The sequence below is a fragment of the Oncorhynchus masou genome, chromosome 27, assembly GCF_036934945.1.
Source record: "Oncorhynchus masou masou isolate Uvic2021 chromosome 27, UVic_Omas_1.1, whole genome shotgun sequence".
Lineage (NCBI taxonomy): Eukaryota > Metazoa > Chordata > Actinopteri > Salmoniformes > Salmonidae > Oncorhynchus > Oncorhynchus masou.
In genome coordinates this window covers 48,920,107-48,938,651 of record NC_088238.1, presented here as the reverse complement: position 1 = coordinate 48,938,651, position 18,545 = coordinate 48,920,107, and the positions used below count along the sequence as shown (strand labels likewise).

At 41.5% G+C, this 18,545-nt stretch overlaps 1 protein-coding gene across 3 annotated transcripts in view; it reads left to right on the top strand.

Moving 5' to 3' along the window:
• The window catches only part of LOC135516335 (Kv channel-interacting protein 4-like), a 233,394-nt gene that overhangs the window by 131,424 nt on the left and 83,425 nt on the right, over positions 1-18,545 (top strand). Inside the window, exon 1 of one of the 3 annotated variants that reach the window (XM_064940568.1) lies at positions 4,277-4,459. The exons of the other annotated variants lie outside the window; for them this stretch is intronic. Coding sequence (XP_064796640.1) covers positions 4,402-4,459 — 58 coding nt within the window. The 5' untranslated portion in view covers positions 4,277-4,401. Of the gene's footprint in view, positions 1-4,276; positions 4,460-18,545 lie in introns of those variants that run through there. 3 annotated transcript variants of the gene reach the window in all.

Here is an 18,545-nt window from a genome sequence, read left to right as displayed (position 1 = left end):
TTTGGGGTGAGTCGGACTGCAGAGTGAAGGAAAAGCAGCCAACAAGTTCTCAGTATATGTGGGAACTCCTTCAAGACTGTTGGAAAAGCATTCCAGGTGAAGCTGGTTGAGAGAATGCCAAGAGTGTGCAAAGCTGTCATCGAGGCAAAGAGTGGCTATTTGAAGAATCTCAAATATAAAATACATTTTCATTTGTTTAACACTTTTTTGGTTACTACGTGATTCCATATGTGTTATAGTTTTGATGTATTTACTATTATTCTACAATGTAGAAAATAGTAAAAATAAAGGAAAACCCTTGAATGAGTAGGTGTTCTAAAACTTTTGACCGGTAGTGTAGTACTCTCAGTAATTCACGTGAAAAATATGACTCATTACTGATAAGGGTTAGATGAACGAGGTTCAATTAATCAGCTTTGTTCCGTTGTCACTATGTCCCAAATGGCACCCCAATCCCTACAAAGTGCACTACTTTTGACCAGAGCACTATGGATCCTGGTCAAAAGTAGTGAACTCTATAGGGAATAGGGTGCCATTTGGGGCGCAAACAATGTCTGACACAGTAGAAAGAACAAGGTGAGATACAGAAGAGCCACACGTTGAGTCAGTCAGCTCATTGAGCATGATGAAATGAGACCGCTTTCCATTCCCTGCTTGTACATTGGAAACCGTGATAAGCGCCAGAGCGGAGCTAGATTTTAATGGGTGTTTCTGAAAGTGTCTCTGCAAATCAAATACGTGTGGCACCCACTGACTGGGTCGTCTGTGCAATGAACCCAACTTCAACACAGCACCTTGCTTTATTCTGACATACTGTTGAACCAAATCGAATCAAAAAACCTCTAAGGAAAAAATCATGTTGTTTCTGTGAAGGCATGTGTTCTCTTTCCTTGATATCAAAATCTGTTCGATTTCGTTTCTTCTAAAAACCATGATAAATCACACAACTATCAAAAAATGTGTAGGAAAAAGGTGCAAGGAGAGTGATTTTCCAAAAATTGAGTTCGAACCTGAAATGAAACACTTTGAAGTTTGTGGAAATATGAAAGGAATGTAGGAGAATATAACACATTAGATCTGGTAAAAGATAATACAAAGAAAAAACCAACCGTTCTTTTGTATTGTTTTTATGTACCATCATCTTTGAAATGCAAGGGAAAGGCCATAATATATTATTCCAGCCCAGCTGCAATTTAGATTTTGGCCACCAGATGATGATCTCAGCAGTGTATGTGCAAAGATTTAGACTGATCCAATGAACCATTGTATTTCTGTTCATTTTTTTTATCAAAGACTGCCCAAATGTGTCTAATTGGTTTATTGATAACTTTTCATGTTCAAAACTGTGCACTCTCCTCAAACAATAGCATGGTATTCTTTCACTGTAATAGCTACTGTAAATTGGACAGTGCAGTTAGATTAAAAATAATTTAAGCTTTATGCTAATATCAGATATGTCTATGTCCTGGGAAATGTTCTTGTTACTTACAACCTCATGCTAATCGCATTAGCCTACGTTAGCTCAACCGCCCCATGGATGGGACACCGATCCCGAAGAGAAAAAACAACAACACAACAAATTAATTTGACTTATGAGCACAGTGTGATTAATAGTCAATAAATGTTATTCTCTGGCAATTTAGGTAGAGACAGCAGCTTGTGACAGCATGCCATTTTAGAGGTTTACCAGTTAAAACAAGGGGCATGATTCTGACATATCTCTGCACACAGATGAAGTAAGCCTTACTGCAGATGAAATGACGATGGTTAGATTGATCTAGTGAGGCATCTAATCTTTTTTATTAATAGAAGGCATTACGGTGTCAAAATAATGACTTTGCCCTTGGAATGATCCTCGCTGGGCTACTGTAGATCAGGAGCAAATGCAATGGAAATGCATTTTTACATTGCTAGTCAGAGGCTACAGTCAACAAGTATCAAGATTTTTAGGTCCACAGGGTCAGTGGATGGCAGGGTGCTTGAGGTGTCGCCAGAGCTAATGCACCTAAAGAGGTAGCTGCAGACAGCAATCAAGATAGGATGTGGTTGCCCCTAGACACACGAATCTAAGGTCAGTTTTGTTTTTACCCCCTGATGATTAGGTTAAGGATTTTGGGGAAGGTAATCTGATTCCAGATCTGTGCCAACAGGCCACAGTGAAGAGCTTTGAAACGGGATGTACCATTGAAAGTCTTGTTGGCCCAATACTCCTCTGCCACTGATGGATGTACTATTCTCCATTCTCCTGCAGTTTGGGATTATTGCGAGCCTCGCAGTTATTAATATCAATGCATTTCACTATTTAGGAACTGTCTGTGGTTCCGGGCAGTTAGGAACTGTCTACAGTCCTCAGCAGTTACGAGCTGTCTGTGAAGCTGTTTACAATAAGTTATCAGATGTGCATTTTCTTAGTTTCTTTTGGGCTGATCTTTTGTCACTTCATTTATTGTATATTGATCAGATGTTGAACCAAGCCTAATCCATTTGCAATGCAAACATTCCAGAATTTAATTTAAGATAAACCTTTAAATCCAAGGGCTTAGTGAAGATATTGCCCAACAAATTACAATCTCTTTCCCACTGCGACCAACGGTCTGAAAAGCACCACTGGAGGCAGAGAAAATACATTTTAAAGTGACAGCAGCCTTACGAAGTAGCCCTATTCCCTACCACAACAAAGCTATCTATTTCTCTGAGCTGGCCAGAGTGGTTCTGGCTGTAATTTAGTTTTCAAGCCCCTGTAACTCGGACTCTGACTCCTTGAGAGAAACCCAATTGCAATGTAGGTCCAGAGCAGCGAACGACACAAAGGACCTCTGACCTCAAGGATGGCCACACTGCCAGGTAGAATTCTATGTTAGGGGTCTCCATCCTGCTCTTAATCCTTGCTCATGCCATGCTGGGAGTTGTTTTCATCATCCCCAGCCCCACATACTTGCTTCTACCTCAGACTCTTATTTGTGGCAGGCCCCAGAACAGCAATGTTGACACCGAAGAGATAGGAAGCTGAATAATGGAGTGGGAAGATTGGTACTTGACTGTGGGCGGTTGTGTGGTGAATTGGACCACCAACGTAACTTGGAAAAGACTGCCAAGGGTTCTGAGGGTGTGGCAGGGAGAAGTTTTTTGAAATGTTGTTGTGTGAAAGGGAACAGTCGTCGAGAGCGCCAGGGATATTTTTAAGGTGCGCGACCATGTCAGTCAAAAAGGGGCCAGCATTCTATAGACTTTCAGAATTGCGAGGTCCTTCGTCTTCTCTGACCATCCATAAAGGCTTTTGTGTCCACCGCAAATTGGCAGGCAAAGGGTCTCCTTTCAAAACTTGTAATCACATTTTGAGGGAGTCTTTGGAAATGTTTGGCTTTTAAAACACGTCTCTCTTCCTGTACAGCCTGTTGACGCTAGATGTTCTATGCTCTCTGCATATCAATCGTATTTCTCACAGTCTTTTGTGCGTTTTTGATTCCATGTTTCCCATTGATGTTCCCTTGTATTATGAATGTTGTGATTGCAATTACAGGACTCAACGACTGTGATTGATTAAATGAAATTCCGCTTACATAATTGGGATTTTAAAAAAATACTGGATTATTGTATTGAAGGTACTTCACAGCAAGGTATGTCATTCCATTGTAATTTCCAGGATCTCATCGCATCCTTTGAAAAACATGTCTATGTTGCATAAAGAATCAGAATACACTGGCAGAATCAGAAAAATAGGTGTCTCCTCACCCATGAATCTGCTTTTTAAAAATTGGTTCCCCCTTTGAGGATTGAAATGGTTCAGATGGACGTAATTCTCAAGTGATTGCCTCGCTTGTAATTGAAATATCTACAGTGGCGGTGGCTGCCTATGGGTTTTCCACTCTTTCACAGCATGGGGGCTATAGTTAAAGGAGACCTATTCACTAATGGCAAGCGACAATATTTATGTTTGAGTTCCCTCCCTCCTATTTCTCCCTCGATTCCTTCCCTCTGTGAAAGGGTATCTGTTGAAATAGTGGCCTTACTATTCCCCACAGCGAGTGCCTGGCTCCTGCTCAGAGAGGTCAATTAATCTCGTAGGTGCTCAAATGGTACAAAGTAGCCAGGCAGCGCAGCAGCACTCTCCTCCAAAGCAACTACTTCAGAGAGAAAATGAGGAGGGGGGGGGGATTAAAAACTGAAAAAGGGAGGCACGAGCGCTCGACTCCCCACTTCACACCCTTGTTGAGTGCCCAGCCCACTAAGCCTGGGTGGATAAAAGGGGAAGCAGGGACCAGAGACTGTTGTAGTTGCAGCTCATCAGCTCTACTCTGCTCAACTCACAAGCCAGCAACCTGTGATAGCTGTAGCTTCGTCAAAACTAGCAGTAACACAGGACTTCTGGATCACCGATCAAGACGGGTACAGGGGGGCAGCATGGGTGCTTTGATGGTCATCTTTTCGCTTCAGAAAGATCAGAGGCGCAAAAGGACAGGTAGGCCACGGTGTGTGTGTGTGTGTGGTTTGTTTGTTTCTGAGGGGAGGGGGGGGCGGGGGACCGGGGACACACAGGACAGTGGACCTTTCTTTAGAACACGTTTTTATTTGATTCTTAAAGGCACAGTGTAGACATCTGTCATTTTCCTATGTTTTATATAACTCTCTTAGGCAATATATCAAAGTTGAATGATATACTGTACAATGCCTTCAGTATTCACTTTTTCCAAATTTTGTTGTGTTACAGCCTGAATTGAAATTGATTATATTTAGATTTTTTTTGTCATTGGCCACACACAATAACCCATAATGTCAAAGAGGAATTTCGTTTAATTAATTAAGAATTCAAAGCTGAAATGTCTTGCGTCAGTAAGTATTAAATTTAGTTGTTATGGTAAGCCTAAGTAATTTAATTTCAGGAGTAAACATTTGCTGTAGTCACATAATAAGTTGCATGGACTCACTCTGTGTGAAATAATAGTGTTTAACATGATTTTTTACAGACTGCCTCATCTCTGTACCCCACACATACAATTATCTGTAAGGTCCCTTAGTCGAGCAGTGAATTTCAAACAGATTCAATAACAAAGATCAGGGAGGTTCTCCAATGCCTCGCAAAGAAGAGCACCTATTGGTAGATTGGTCAAAATAAACGAACATTGAATATCTCTTTGGATGGTGTATCAATACACCCAGTCACTACAAAGATACAGGCGTCCTTCCTAACTCAGTTGCCGGAGAGAAAGACTTTAAAACAGTTACAGAGTTTAATGGCTTTGATAGAAGCCTGAGTCTGGATCAACAACATTGTAGTTACTACACAATACTATCAATGACAGAGTAAAAAGACGGAAGCCTTTACATAATACAAATATTCCCAAACATTCATCCATTTTGCAATAAGGCACTAAAGTAATATGCAAAAGATGTAGCAAAGAAATTAACTTTGGCCTGAATACAAAGCTTTATGTTTAGGGTAAATCCAACACAACACAACACATCACAGAGTACCACTCACCATATTTTCAAGCATGGTGTTTTCTGCATCATGTTATGGGTATGCTCGTCATCAGCAAGGACTTGGGAGTTTTTTTTGGGGGGGTGGCTAAAAAGAAATGGAATAGAGTTAAGCACAGGCAAAACCCTAGAGGAAAACCTGGTTGTCTGCTTTCCAACAGACACTGAGAGAAGAATTCACCTTTCAGTAAGACAATAACCTAAAACACAAGGCCAAATATACCAGTGAGTTGCTTACCAAGATTACATTGAATGTTCCTGAGTGGCCTAGTTACAGTTTGACTTAAATCTGCTTGAAAATATATGGCGAGACTTAAATGGCTCTCTAGCAAAGATCAACAAACAACTTGACAGAGCTTGAGAAAATAAAAAATATTGTACAAATGTTGTACAATCCAGTTGTGCAAAGCTCTTGGAGACTTACTCAGAAAGACTCAGCGCTGTAGTCACTGCCAAAGATGATTCGAACATGTATTGGGAATACTTCTAAAATTTGATTACTGTATTTCCTTTTCAATGAAACATGTCTAACAACATACTTTCACTTTGTCATTCCCATCAGAATCCAAAATATAAGACCGTTTAACTCCATTGTTTGTTAAACAATGTGATTGTAAGCAAACACTGTACAGCTCCAAAACATAGTTAAAACTATAATTGTGATCTCATGGTCAATCCCTGCATCCAAAGCTCTGTCTTTTAATTTGAGAGTGGTTCAATTTCTCCAGGCCCATCCCTCAGCTGTTTTGTAATATTTAGTTGCTTTGTGCTGTAAGAGAGACTGAATGGACCACTCCCATCCTAAGTCATATTTCATTGAAGTATTGTAATACAGGTTGAAGGTAAAAATAAATGGGGCTGCTGGTTAACTCTGTTAGGCAATAGATCACAGTTTGGACAGCTATATGCATTTTAAGCACTTTTCACCAGAACCAGAATGGAGCACATTGACCAGGCAGGCACAATTCCCCTCCGGCATAACATTTTATGAAACGCCATAAAGTCTAAAGCTGAAATCAAGATATGCTAACCTCCAAATTGGATTACTACTCACTGTGCTCAGCATTGTAATGAGCTATTTTATTATTCTAGTCTGTTATTTTGCATGTGTGTTCGTGTCTATCCATATATAAGATTTGAAGTTGAGAGTTCAAACCCAGCCTGAGCTCCAGCTCCTGGGACCATCACGGTGGATGGGAGCGACGATGAATTGGGCCGAGTCACTGCGTGGTAAACGCACAGGCCCTGAGGCCCGCAGTGCCACTCCACTACCCCTTCTAATGCCTCACACTAATTACCATAGCTGTTCTCATCCACATGTGAAGAGAGACGCTGTTTTAGTTAGCGCCTTGCCAACCGTACACTTCAACTCCACTCTACTCCATACAGACCCACTCTTAATGGGTATGAAGCTTTTCAAGTGTCTCAAGATGAAAATATGCGACTGTAGGCTAGTTATGGCGGGTCAAGTATGATGGTAGAGTCCACAGGGATTCTATGAATCAGTTTTTATAGAGTTCTGAATGCAATTCTATGGGTAGGGCTAGATCTATTGAGCATTTTGTTGTAGACTGTCTTGTTCAGGGTTTGTTTGTGACTGGGTTTTGAGCTACTGAAGTATTCCAAGGTGAAAATATGTTGGGGTTAGTTTTGGGGGTTTCATTATGATTGTAGTTCTAGGCTAGATGTAGTGGGCTTGTTGTCGTGGACGTCATCTTTACAGGGTTGTTTGTTAGTGGGGTTGGCGTAGGAGTGCTGTGCACTCGACGCATTGCCTCTGAGATTGAAACTACAAAACATGAAGTGACTCAAGTCCTCAGTGGGTAAATGCATGTCTGTTTTGTACTTTTCCAATCTGCCAAATTGAGGTGAATGGTTGTATAATTAAGCAGTGAATGTTTGCACCCCTGCACTGTTCATTTGGTGTGTTTCATTTTAAAATTATGGTAAATCTCTTGCAAGAAAAGCTAACTCAAAATTCACCATGGTGTACCACGTACGAGTGATGCGTGTCCTTGCCTAATACTTGGAAGACTTGCATAAGTTCCTTGATATAATGCCTAAGCTTTTGGTCCTGAGACCTCATTAAGTGAGTTGATAAAAAAAACATGAACCTTTCTTGATGTACTCAGAGGACCATTGTTAGGATGCTTTAACTACTATCAAAGTGGTAGAGTATCAGATACTCAACACGAAGGTCTGACTTCACTATTACCGAAACAGGACCCAGGTGGTAAATATAAATCTCCAGTCCATTTAAAAAATTGGAGGCCCATAATAATAATCTTAGCAAAAAACGGTATCTTTAATTTACAATCTGTAAAAACTTTGAGAATAGAAAGGTTCAGAACTGTTTTGAAACATCACCGCACAGTTGACAAATATAAATCAAAACTCGGTGGTGTTCAGAGATAGAAGGGATGGGTTGAGGGGAGCAGAAAGGTGAGACAAAAATGTTTTTTTTTTTTTAAAGATAACTAATGTAAAATATACTTTGTCCGTAAAATGTATATAGTATGTATGAACTGTAAGTAGACGCCTAAGTATTGTTGTCAATTAGTTTAATCCTATTAGAAAAGGGATGTAGGGAAAATACAAAGAAAAATATATTTACCCAAAAATATTTAGAAATGTAAGGGATTAGAAATGATACAGACAATTACATTGATAGAAGCCACAATATATCTGCAGTATTAAAGCTGATATACCTACTGAAAGAAAAAGAAAAAAAGCATATCACTGCTAATATTGCTGCAGTATTCATAGCCATACTCCTGTATATTTTAATAATTACGCTACACACTCATACTGTATAATGGAGTTATCAGTATGCATACATTGCACTGCTTCTCTTAAAGGACATGTGTCACAAGTCAACATCGATCCACATAGAGCTCGTCAGGTTCCTTGTCCCTCAAGAGATTTAGTTTAGTTTATTAGGATCCTCATAAGAGAATGGCCCAAGAGATGTTGGTTGATTCAAAAACTCACCAATCTCATTAATTAGTGCAACTTTAACCCTTTGAAGGAATATGCTTTGAATATATGTACTGTATCTACACATTGTTTTCACATCAGACCTCACCATTGGGAAATTGGCAAAACCAGACGCTATTTCAAAGCCATAGTGTCTATTAATATGAGATGATTAAAGAGATTGTCATAGTCTCTCAAATATCCATACTTGTTAAATATAAGTATTAACAGTATAAGCTATCCAAACACCTATCATAACCCCTCATAGTTCATCCCTAAGAACCGTCACTTTTGAAACGTGTGGACACTGCTAAATTAGCATTTAAATTGAAACGGCAGGGTCACAGAGGTTGACTTGTTGCTACAAGCTTGTTTTCATTCTTAACGTTGAGTGGCCCTCGACAGGATAGCTTACTTCCTGGAATTAATCACTTGTCTCCTTGGGGTACACGGGCCAATATTATGGAGGCTTCCTAAGACTGGGATTAATGGCTAGCATCCCTCTTAGGGGGCCCAGCTGGTGCAGTAGGAAGTAGGCTTAGCCATGCACAGACAGGCCTAATACCCACTGAATGGGCCAAGACGCATCATGGGGCACTCTGACAACCTTGAGGCAACAGTTGTTTATACTGACCCCAATGTACAGTGCAGACCTGGTTCCCTTCCTGTTTTCCAACAATGACTTTTGCTTTCTTGGGAACCTTTAAACCTGTGAGACTCAGTGTTGCAAAGTGCAAGAGCCTTCCATTTAATCTGTAATGATTATGTTGATGCACTTAAACAAGCTGAGAATTCCTTATCCCATTACATTTTTGGTCCAATTTTGCTTACCCTTTCTTAGGGGCACTTTGACTGTTGCTTCACCAACATCTTCTGAAGCTAAATCATGATGGGGAAAATTGCATTATGCATGACCATTAGTATTTTTTTTTCCTAGTTTTAAGTGAATTTGTCCTTATTCAACTCCCTAAATTGCTCATTTCTCAGGCAATGTTTTCGGCTCCAAAGACCTGTTGAAGACTTATAGGGTCAATGTGGTTTCAGTATACACACTTGGGAGCATGTGGAGTCTTATCTTTTCACTGTATAACTTATCCATGAATACTCATCCATTACTTATAAGAAATCCCGCTATTCCCTCCGACGAACCATTAAACAGGCAAAGCGTCAATACAGGACTAAGATTGAATCATACTACACCGGCTCCGACTCGTATCGGATGTGGCAGGGCTTGCAAACTATTACGGATTGCGAAGGGATGCACAGCCGAGAGCTGCCCAGTGACATGAGCCTACAAGATGAGCTAAATGACTTCTACTGTATGCTCACTTTGAGGCAAGTATCACTGAAACATGAATGAGCGCATCAGCTGTTCCGGACGACTGTGTGATCATGCTCTCCGCCGGCCAATGTCAGTAAGACCTTTAAACAGGTCAACATTCACAATGCCTCAGGGCCAGACGGATTACCAGGACGTGTACAGTCATGGTCAAAAGTTTTGAGAATGAAAACAAATATTAATTTTCACAAAGTTTGCTGCTTCTGTGTCTTTAGATATTTTTGTCAGATATTACTATGGAATACTGAAGTATAAGTACAAGCATTTCATAAGTGTCAAAGGATTTAATTGATAATTACATGAAGTTGATGCATAGACTCAATATTTGCAGTGTTGACCCTTCTTTTTCAAGACCTCTGCAATCCGCCCTGACTTGCTGTCAAACAACTTCTGGGCAGCCCATTCTTGCGTAATCAATGCTTGGAGTTTGTCAGAATTTGTAAGTTTTTGTTTGTCCACCACCTCTTGAGGAAGTTCTCAATGGGATTAATGTCTGGGGAGTTTCCTGGCCATGGACCCAAAATATCGATGTTTTGTTCCCCGAGCCACTTAGTTATCACTTTTGCCTTATAGCAAGGTGCTCCATCATGCTGGAAAAGCATTGTTCGTCACCAAACTGTTCCTGGATGGTTGGGAGAAGTTGCTCTCGGTGGATGTGTTGGTACCATTCTTTATTCATGGCTGTGTTCTTAGGCAAAATTGTGAGTGAGCCCACTCTCTTGGCTGAGAAGCAAACCCTCACATGAATGGTCTCAGGATGCTTTACTGTTGGCATGACACAGGACTGATGGTATCGCTCACCTTGTCTTCTCTGGACAAGCTTTTTTCCGGATGCCCCAAAAAATTGGAAAGGGGATTCATCAGAGAACATGACTTTACCCCAGTCCTCAGCAGTCCAAACCCTGTACCTTTTGTAGAATATCAGTTTGTCCCTGATGTTTTTCCTGAAGAGAAGTGACTTCTTTGCTACCCTTCTTGACACCAGGCCCTCCTCTAAAAGTCTTTGCCTCACTGTGCATGCAGAAGGACTCACACCTGCCTGCTGCCATTCCTGAGCAAGCTCTGTACTGGTGGTGCCCTGATCCCGCAGCTGAATCCACTTTCGGAGATGGTCCTGGTGCTTGCTGGACTTTCTTGGGCACCCTGAATTCTTCTTCACAACAACTGAACTGCTCTCCTTGAAGTTCTTGATGATCTGATAAATGGTTGATTTAGGTGCAATCTTACTGGCAGCAATATCCTTGCCTGTGAAACCCTTTTTGTGCAAAGCAATAATGACGGCACGTGTTTCCTTGCAAGTTACCATGGTTGACAGAAGAAGAACAAAGATTCCACCACCCTCCTTTTGAAGCTTCCAGTCTGTTATTTGAACTCAATCAGCATGACCGAATGATCTCCAGCATTGTCCTTGTCAACACTCACACCTCTGTTTATGACATAGAGAATCACTGACATGATGTCAGCTGGTCCTTTTGTGGCAGGGATGAAATGCAGTGGAAATGTTTTTTGGGGATTCAGTTAATTTGCATGGCAAATTAATTGCAATTAATTGCAATTCATCTGATCACTCTTCATAACATTCTGGAGTATATGCAAATTGCTATCATACAAACTGAGACAGCAGACTTTGTGAAAATTAATTTTTGTGTCATTCTCAAAACTTGGTCACGACTGTACTCCGAACATGCCCAAACAAACTGGCAAGTGTATTCACTGACATTTCCAACCTATCCCTGTCTGAGTCTGAAATACCAACATGGTTCAAGCAGAACAACATAGTCCCTGTGCCCAAGAACACTAACGTAACCTGCCCAAATGACTACTGACCCGTAGCACTCACGTCTGTAGCCATGAAGTGCTTTGAAAGGTTGGTCATGGCTCACGTCTACACTATTATCCCAGAAACCCTAGACCCACTCCAATTTGCATACCGCCCCAACAGATCCACAGATGATCTAATCTCTATTATACTCCACACTGCCCTTTCTCACCTGGACAAAAGGAACACCTATGTGAGAATGCTATTCATTGACTATAGCTCAGCGTTCAACACCATAGCTCATCACTAAGCTAAGGACCCTGGGACGAAACACCTCCCTCTGTAACTAGATCCTAGACTTCCTGACAGGCCGCCACCAGGTGGTAAGGGTAGGTATCAACACATCTGCCACGCAGATCCTCAACACGAGGCCCCTCAGGTAGTTCCTGTTCACTCATGACTGCACGGCCAGGTACGACTCCAACACAATCATAAAATTTGCACATGACACAACAGCCTGATCCCCGACAATGATGAGACAGCCTATAGGGAGGAGGTCAGAGACCTGACTGTGTGGTGCAAGGACAACAACCTCTCCCTCAAAGTGATCAAGACAAAGGAGAAGATTGTGGACTACAGGAAAAGGAGGACCGAGCACTCCCCCCATTGTCATTGACGGGGCTGTAGTGGAGCAGGTTGAGAGCTTCAAGTTCCTTGGCGTCCACATCACCAACAAACTAACATGGTCCAAGCACACCCCTCAGGAGACTGCAAAGATTTGGCATGGGTCCTCAGATCCTCAAAAGGTTCTACAGCTGCACCATCGAGAGCATCCTGACGGGTTTTATCACTGCCTGGTATGGCAACTGCTTAGCCTCCAACCGCATGGCACAACAGAGGGAAGTGCGTACGGCCCAGGACATCACTGGGGCCAAGCTCCCTGCCATCCAGGACCTCTATACCAGGTGGTGTCAGAGGAAGGCCCTAAAAATTGTCAAAGACTCCAGCCACCCTGGTCATAGACTGTTCTCTCTGCTACAACACGGCAAGCGGTACCGGACCGCCAAGTCTAGGTCCAAGAGGCTAAACAGATTCTACCCCCAAGCCATAAGACTCCTGAACATCTAATCAAATGTCTACCCAGACCATTTGCACCCCCCCCCCTCTTTTTTTGCTGCATAGTCACTTTAATAACTCTACCTACATGTATATGTCACCTCAATTAACTCGAGTAACCGGTGCCCCCACACATTGACTCTGTACCGTTACCCCATATATACAGTGGGGCAAAAAAGTATTTAGTCAGCCACCAATTGTGCAAGTTCTCCCACTTAAAAAAATGAGAGAGGCCTGTAATTTTCATCATAGGTACACTTCAACTATGACAGACAAAATGAGAAAAAGAAATCCAGGACATCACATTGTAGGATTTTTAATGAATTTATTTGCAAATTATGGGATTTGGTCAATAACAAAAGTTTATCTCAATACTTTGTTATATACCCTTTGTTGGCAATGAGAGGTCAAATGCTTTATGTAAGTCTTCACAAGGTTTTCACACACTGTTGCTGGTATTTTGGCCCATTCCTCCATGCAGATCTCCTCTAGAGCAGTGATGTTTTGGGGCTGTTGCTGGGCAACACGGACTTTCAACTCCCTCCAAAGATTTTCTATGGGGTTGAGATCTGGAGACTGGCGAGGCCACTCCAGGACCTTGAAATGCTTCGTACGAAGCCACTCCTTCGTTGCCCGGGTGGTATGTTTGGGATCATTGTCATGCTGAAAGACCCAGCCATGTTTCATCTTCAATGCCCTTGCTGATGGATACATGGCCCCATTCATTCTTTACACGGATCAGTCGTCCTGGTCCCTTTGCAGAAAAACAGCCCCAAAGCATGATGTTTCCACCCCCATGCTTCACAGTAGGTATGGTGTCCTTTGGATGCAACTCTGTTTTGGAGTTGTGCCTTTAGAGCTGGTTGTGCTGTAACATGCTAACCTGAGATGGTGGGCTCTGTGACCGTGTTTATCAGCATGACTTGGTGTGATAATGGAAACTGACAAAGGTTATGGCTCCAGGATCCAGGATGGCGTCAGGTGGGGTTGTGCTAATTACAGATAGACTGGAGCAGGTGCTACTAGGATGGGCGTCCAACCGGTCCTGCTGCCTTGTCTGTGTCCGCACTACCCAGTCCCACATAACCACAGGGCCATGATGGGCGAATGAGGTCTAATAAACTGCTTGAGATAGGAGTTCACTGCACATCTAGGATCAAGTTACCCTAACCCCAATCTTAACCTTGAATGTTTAGTGGGGGTAAACAATATCTGACCTAGGACCAGTGATTCAGGTCAACTCCCATAAACCCAAAGTGTGCCCTGACAGATTTGTGCTAATTTCAACAGTGTGAAATGATAAAAGGTTCCCATCGCTATGGCTCTAACTAATCCACATTGCCCTGAAGCTGCAGGAGGCCCATACGCGGATAGGTTGTCATGCATAGTCCAATGGCTCTGCACTGTACTGCCCTTTAAAGGGAAGAAAGCATTTTTTGGAGGTCATGTTTGTCAGTGATTGATGTGATGTGTCAACTATCATGGGGCAACATGCCCACTTATGTATTCAGCAAGGGTACCATCTGGTAAAGTGCCCTTTTGCCTTTTGACATCACATATTTTAGTCTTTACTAAAATATGTGAGATTGACAGGAGTACATAGCAGGATTGGCAGCCTTCACTAACCTGTTACAGTATAGCCTCACTATTGTCATTTTACTGCTGCTCTTTAAATATTTGTTACTTTTATTTCTTGTTTTTTTTAGGTGTTTTTCTTAACTGCATTATTGGTTTAGGGCTTGTAAGTAAGCATGTCAATGTTTATTTGGTGCATGTGACGAATACAATTTCATTTGATTTGAAATATGCATTTGAATAAATAGCGTACAGTGAAATTTGAGGAGCATAGTTGAGAACTCTGTCGAGCACTGCCGTTTCTCTCAGTGTCCATTTGATGGCAGCAAAATCTCCCATTCACAGTACTGTATATTCATTGCTGTCAGAAACCAAAACAATACAACAATCTGTGGAGACGGAAAGAAATGGGCCATCGTTTTAGATACGCACACTGTTTCACACTGCTAAAACGCAATCAATGGAATTATGGTGCTATTCGCACCCCATTATGAGGTCATATTCTTATAGCCTTGTAAGCTGTCTGTGTGTGCATGATGGGTCGGTATGCACAGTGTTGTGTATGGTTAGATGTATTAAATAAAGTCATGCAGTGCAACCAGGTAAGTCATTCAGTGATGTCTTTTTTTGCTCTGCCAGTACTACTGTCATTGCACAAGGTAAGGTAGGATTGCCATGCATGATTAGAATGAAATCACTCATCGTCATGGTAATGTCCACATTAATGTGGACGTTTTTGTTCAGAAACATATTCTATTATTACCATTAATTTCTGTATAGCACAAAATAATCTGAAATGCAACCAAAACAAAAACAGGAAATGCATCCAAGTTTGTGGAGTCATAAGCTTGATGTAGTCATTGCGTGCTAGTATTATGGGACCAAATACTAAACTACTGTAATACACATAAGTGAATTTGTCCAAATACTTTAGTTCCCTGAAATGGCTGGACTATGTACAAAAAGGGCTGTAATTTCTAAGCGTTTCACCTGATAACCTCATGGTCATTGTATAATTTCAGCCCAATTCTTTTTTTTAAAGTGTCACTGTCCAAATACTTTTGGACCTCACTGTATATTCTAACGAAGCCTACCAGACAAAATAGTGCATGCTTTAAGAGCGATTGAATTCATATTTTTCCATTCGGAACAGGAAACGCCAGTACGAAAAAATAACTGAGCTTATAATGACACTATCCCATGAGAACCATCCATGTATATTTATCTACCTATTCAGACCCCTCTTTATGGAAGTGGATTCGTAAATCAAGTTGAGCTAGCGCATTGACCTTGCTAATGTTGAAGGTGGAGGGGGAGAGCAGGCACACATGTTCATTTAATCAGCTTTATACACTCTAATCAAAGGACAACCTGAGAGGAATAAGCATTCCAATCAAGCCTACTGCATAATGTCATCATTACGACAGAGGAAAGAGACCCATTTAAGTATCCATGTAACACACAATATCAGAAAGGACCCACAGTTTCTTCAAATTCTAATATCTCTTGATCCATACATGTTTACTGTCACAATAGCAACAGGTTATTCAGAGCGCTTCCTTCTGTTCTTACCGGGACAATATTATGGAATGTATTGTATTGCGATGTAAAGTACTTCTAGAGGCAGCCTTGGGACTTTCCCTGATCCATGGGTTCATGGGATACCCTGGGGATCATCGAGGAGGTAACATGGGGTTTGGGGGGGGGTCGGGAGGGTGATCTTATGTGACCCTCCTATGCTGGGATGTGATTGGTTATCCTTTCTGCAGTGTTTTGTGTGTCCCACTGTGGGGGGAAGATAACAATGGGCTTGGTAATCTCCACAGCACCTGGCAACACTGTTGGCGGTCTCTCTCCCTCTGTCTTTGTGCCTCTCCATTTCCTCGTTTCTCTCTGTCAACCTGGCCCCTTTTCTTCCTCTTACTGTCTACTCCCTCTTTTACTTTACCTTTTGTATTTTTATTGGTTGATTGTGTTCCTCCCATCACTCGTTCTCCTTACTCCCCTCTCTCTTCACGCCCCCTCTCTCTCAGATCCTCTCCCTCCTCTTTCTTTCTCTCTTCTCTCTTTCGCCTGTGTCTCGTCTAGCCTGAGATGCTGGCTCTCTAAGTGAAGTTAAATGTCCTGTAAATGGGCAGTGAGCTCTGTGATTGGGCAGCCCATGACCCGACTGATTTGGTCATCATGAACCTTGAGGGGCTGGAGATGATTGCCGTTCTGGTGGTGGTGATTCTCTTTGTCAAGGTTATGGAGCAGTTCGGACTTTTAGAGACGGGTTACGACGGTAAGATATAAGCTAGGCTGTCTTTGATTTTCGCCAGAGCATATGAAGAAGTTTAGAGGACTTTTCTGAACGACAAGTTGTCAGGTCCTCCGAGCTTGAATCTAACTTCAAATGCAGTGTATTCCATATTACACAGATTACTTAATTGTTGGTTTGTGGCTCTTTATGGATATCTTGGTTGAAGTTGAATGTAGACTATAATTGTGTACATGTACCCCACAATAGGAGATCATTACCATACTTCGGTGCCAATATGATTTTTTTTCCCCCATTCAATATGTATTGCAATTCTATCATGTTAACCAAGTTTTTTTTACCGATACTTAGTCATAGAATCGATAGAATATTGTACAAAATAATATTGCAATACTCTATCAATTCCCCCCCATTCCTAACTTTCATGTATCTTCAGAAACAATCAACAGGTTATACATTCGTCCTCTGTTGCAAATGCCTTTGGTCTTGACTGTGCTATCTTATCTCTTGCATTCCGTACTTCAACAATTGGTTCAACATTTATAATAAGTCATGTATCATTCAGGGGTAGAAATATGGTTATTTGTCTTAAATTGCTTTTGTTTCAGACATGAATATGTTGTCATTAAGGTGCATGTTAGTGATGCTGTCTTGAGGAAAAGCTTGATTGCGATTTAAAATATTATTTAATATTTTGTTTTTTTTTTAGGGGATGGATCAGATTTAATATTGCAAATTGATTGTGGCTTCTGTCAATGTAATTGTCTGCATCATTTCCACATCCACTCAAGGACATTCAGAAACTTGTTCCCGAAGCCACTCCTGCGTTTTCTTGGCTGTGTTCTTAGGGTCGTTGTCCTGTTGGAAGGTGAACCTTCGCCCCAGTCTGAGGTCCTGAGCGCTCTGGAGCAGGTTTTCATCAAGGATCTCTCTGTACTTTCCTCCGTTCATCTTTCCCTTTCTCCTGAGTAGTCTCCCAGTCCCTGCTGCTGAAAAACATCCCCACAGCATGATTCTGCCACCACCATCCTTCACCGTAGGGATGGTGCCAGGTTTCCTCTAAACATGATGCTTGGTACTCAGGTCAAATGGTTCAATCTTGATTTCATCAGGCCAGAGAATTTGTTTCTCATGGTCAGGGTCCTTTAGGTGCCTTTTGGAAAACTCCAAGCGGGCTGTCATGTGCCTTTTACTGAGGAGTGGCTTCCGTCTGGCCACTCTACCATAAAGGCCTGATTGGTGGAGTGCTGCAGAGATGGTTGTCCTTCTGGAAAGTTTTCCCATCTCCACAGAGGAACTCTAGAGCTCTGCGTGACCATTGGGTTCTTGGTCACCTCCCTGCTCAGTTTCGCTGGGCGGCCAGCTCGAAGAAGAGTCTTGGTGGTTCCAAACTTCTTCCATTTAAAAATGTATGGAAATAATTCCCTCATTTAGAGGCTAAAATTACATTTCATCTTTTCGCTCCAGATATAATAATTAATAATATTAATATTAATAATTTAAAAAGGATGGAGGCAACTGTGTTCTTGGGAACCTTCAATGCTGCAGAAATGTTTTGGTACCCTTCTCCAGATCTGTGCTGCGACACAATCCTGTGTCGTGTGACTGATTCAATTATTATGACATGATATTTTATCAAATCGATTACCTAACATTTAATTGATTACGTGATTGAATTAAACCATCCGACAATTAACTCGTTAATAACTTGGCGGACCATGCAAGAGTGTTTATAGAGTTGCTATCTTCCGAATAAACTCTATATTAATAGCAGTCAATTATTAATTGTCACCTTATTCAGTCTCATCTGAACGTCGTAGAATTCTTGGTTATCTTCACGAACCCTGTCTAACAAGTTTGAATCAGCAATACAAAAATTGGCTTAATTATTTATTTACTAAATACCTAAATAGTCACACAGAATTACATATACACAGGGTGTATCATACATCGATTACTAATCATGTCATAAAACAAAAAGTACCTAGCGGACAAAACCAATATGACAGTTGGTTTCACAAAGAAAGGGGGTTGGGTTTTAA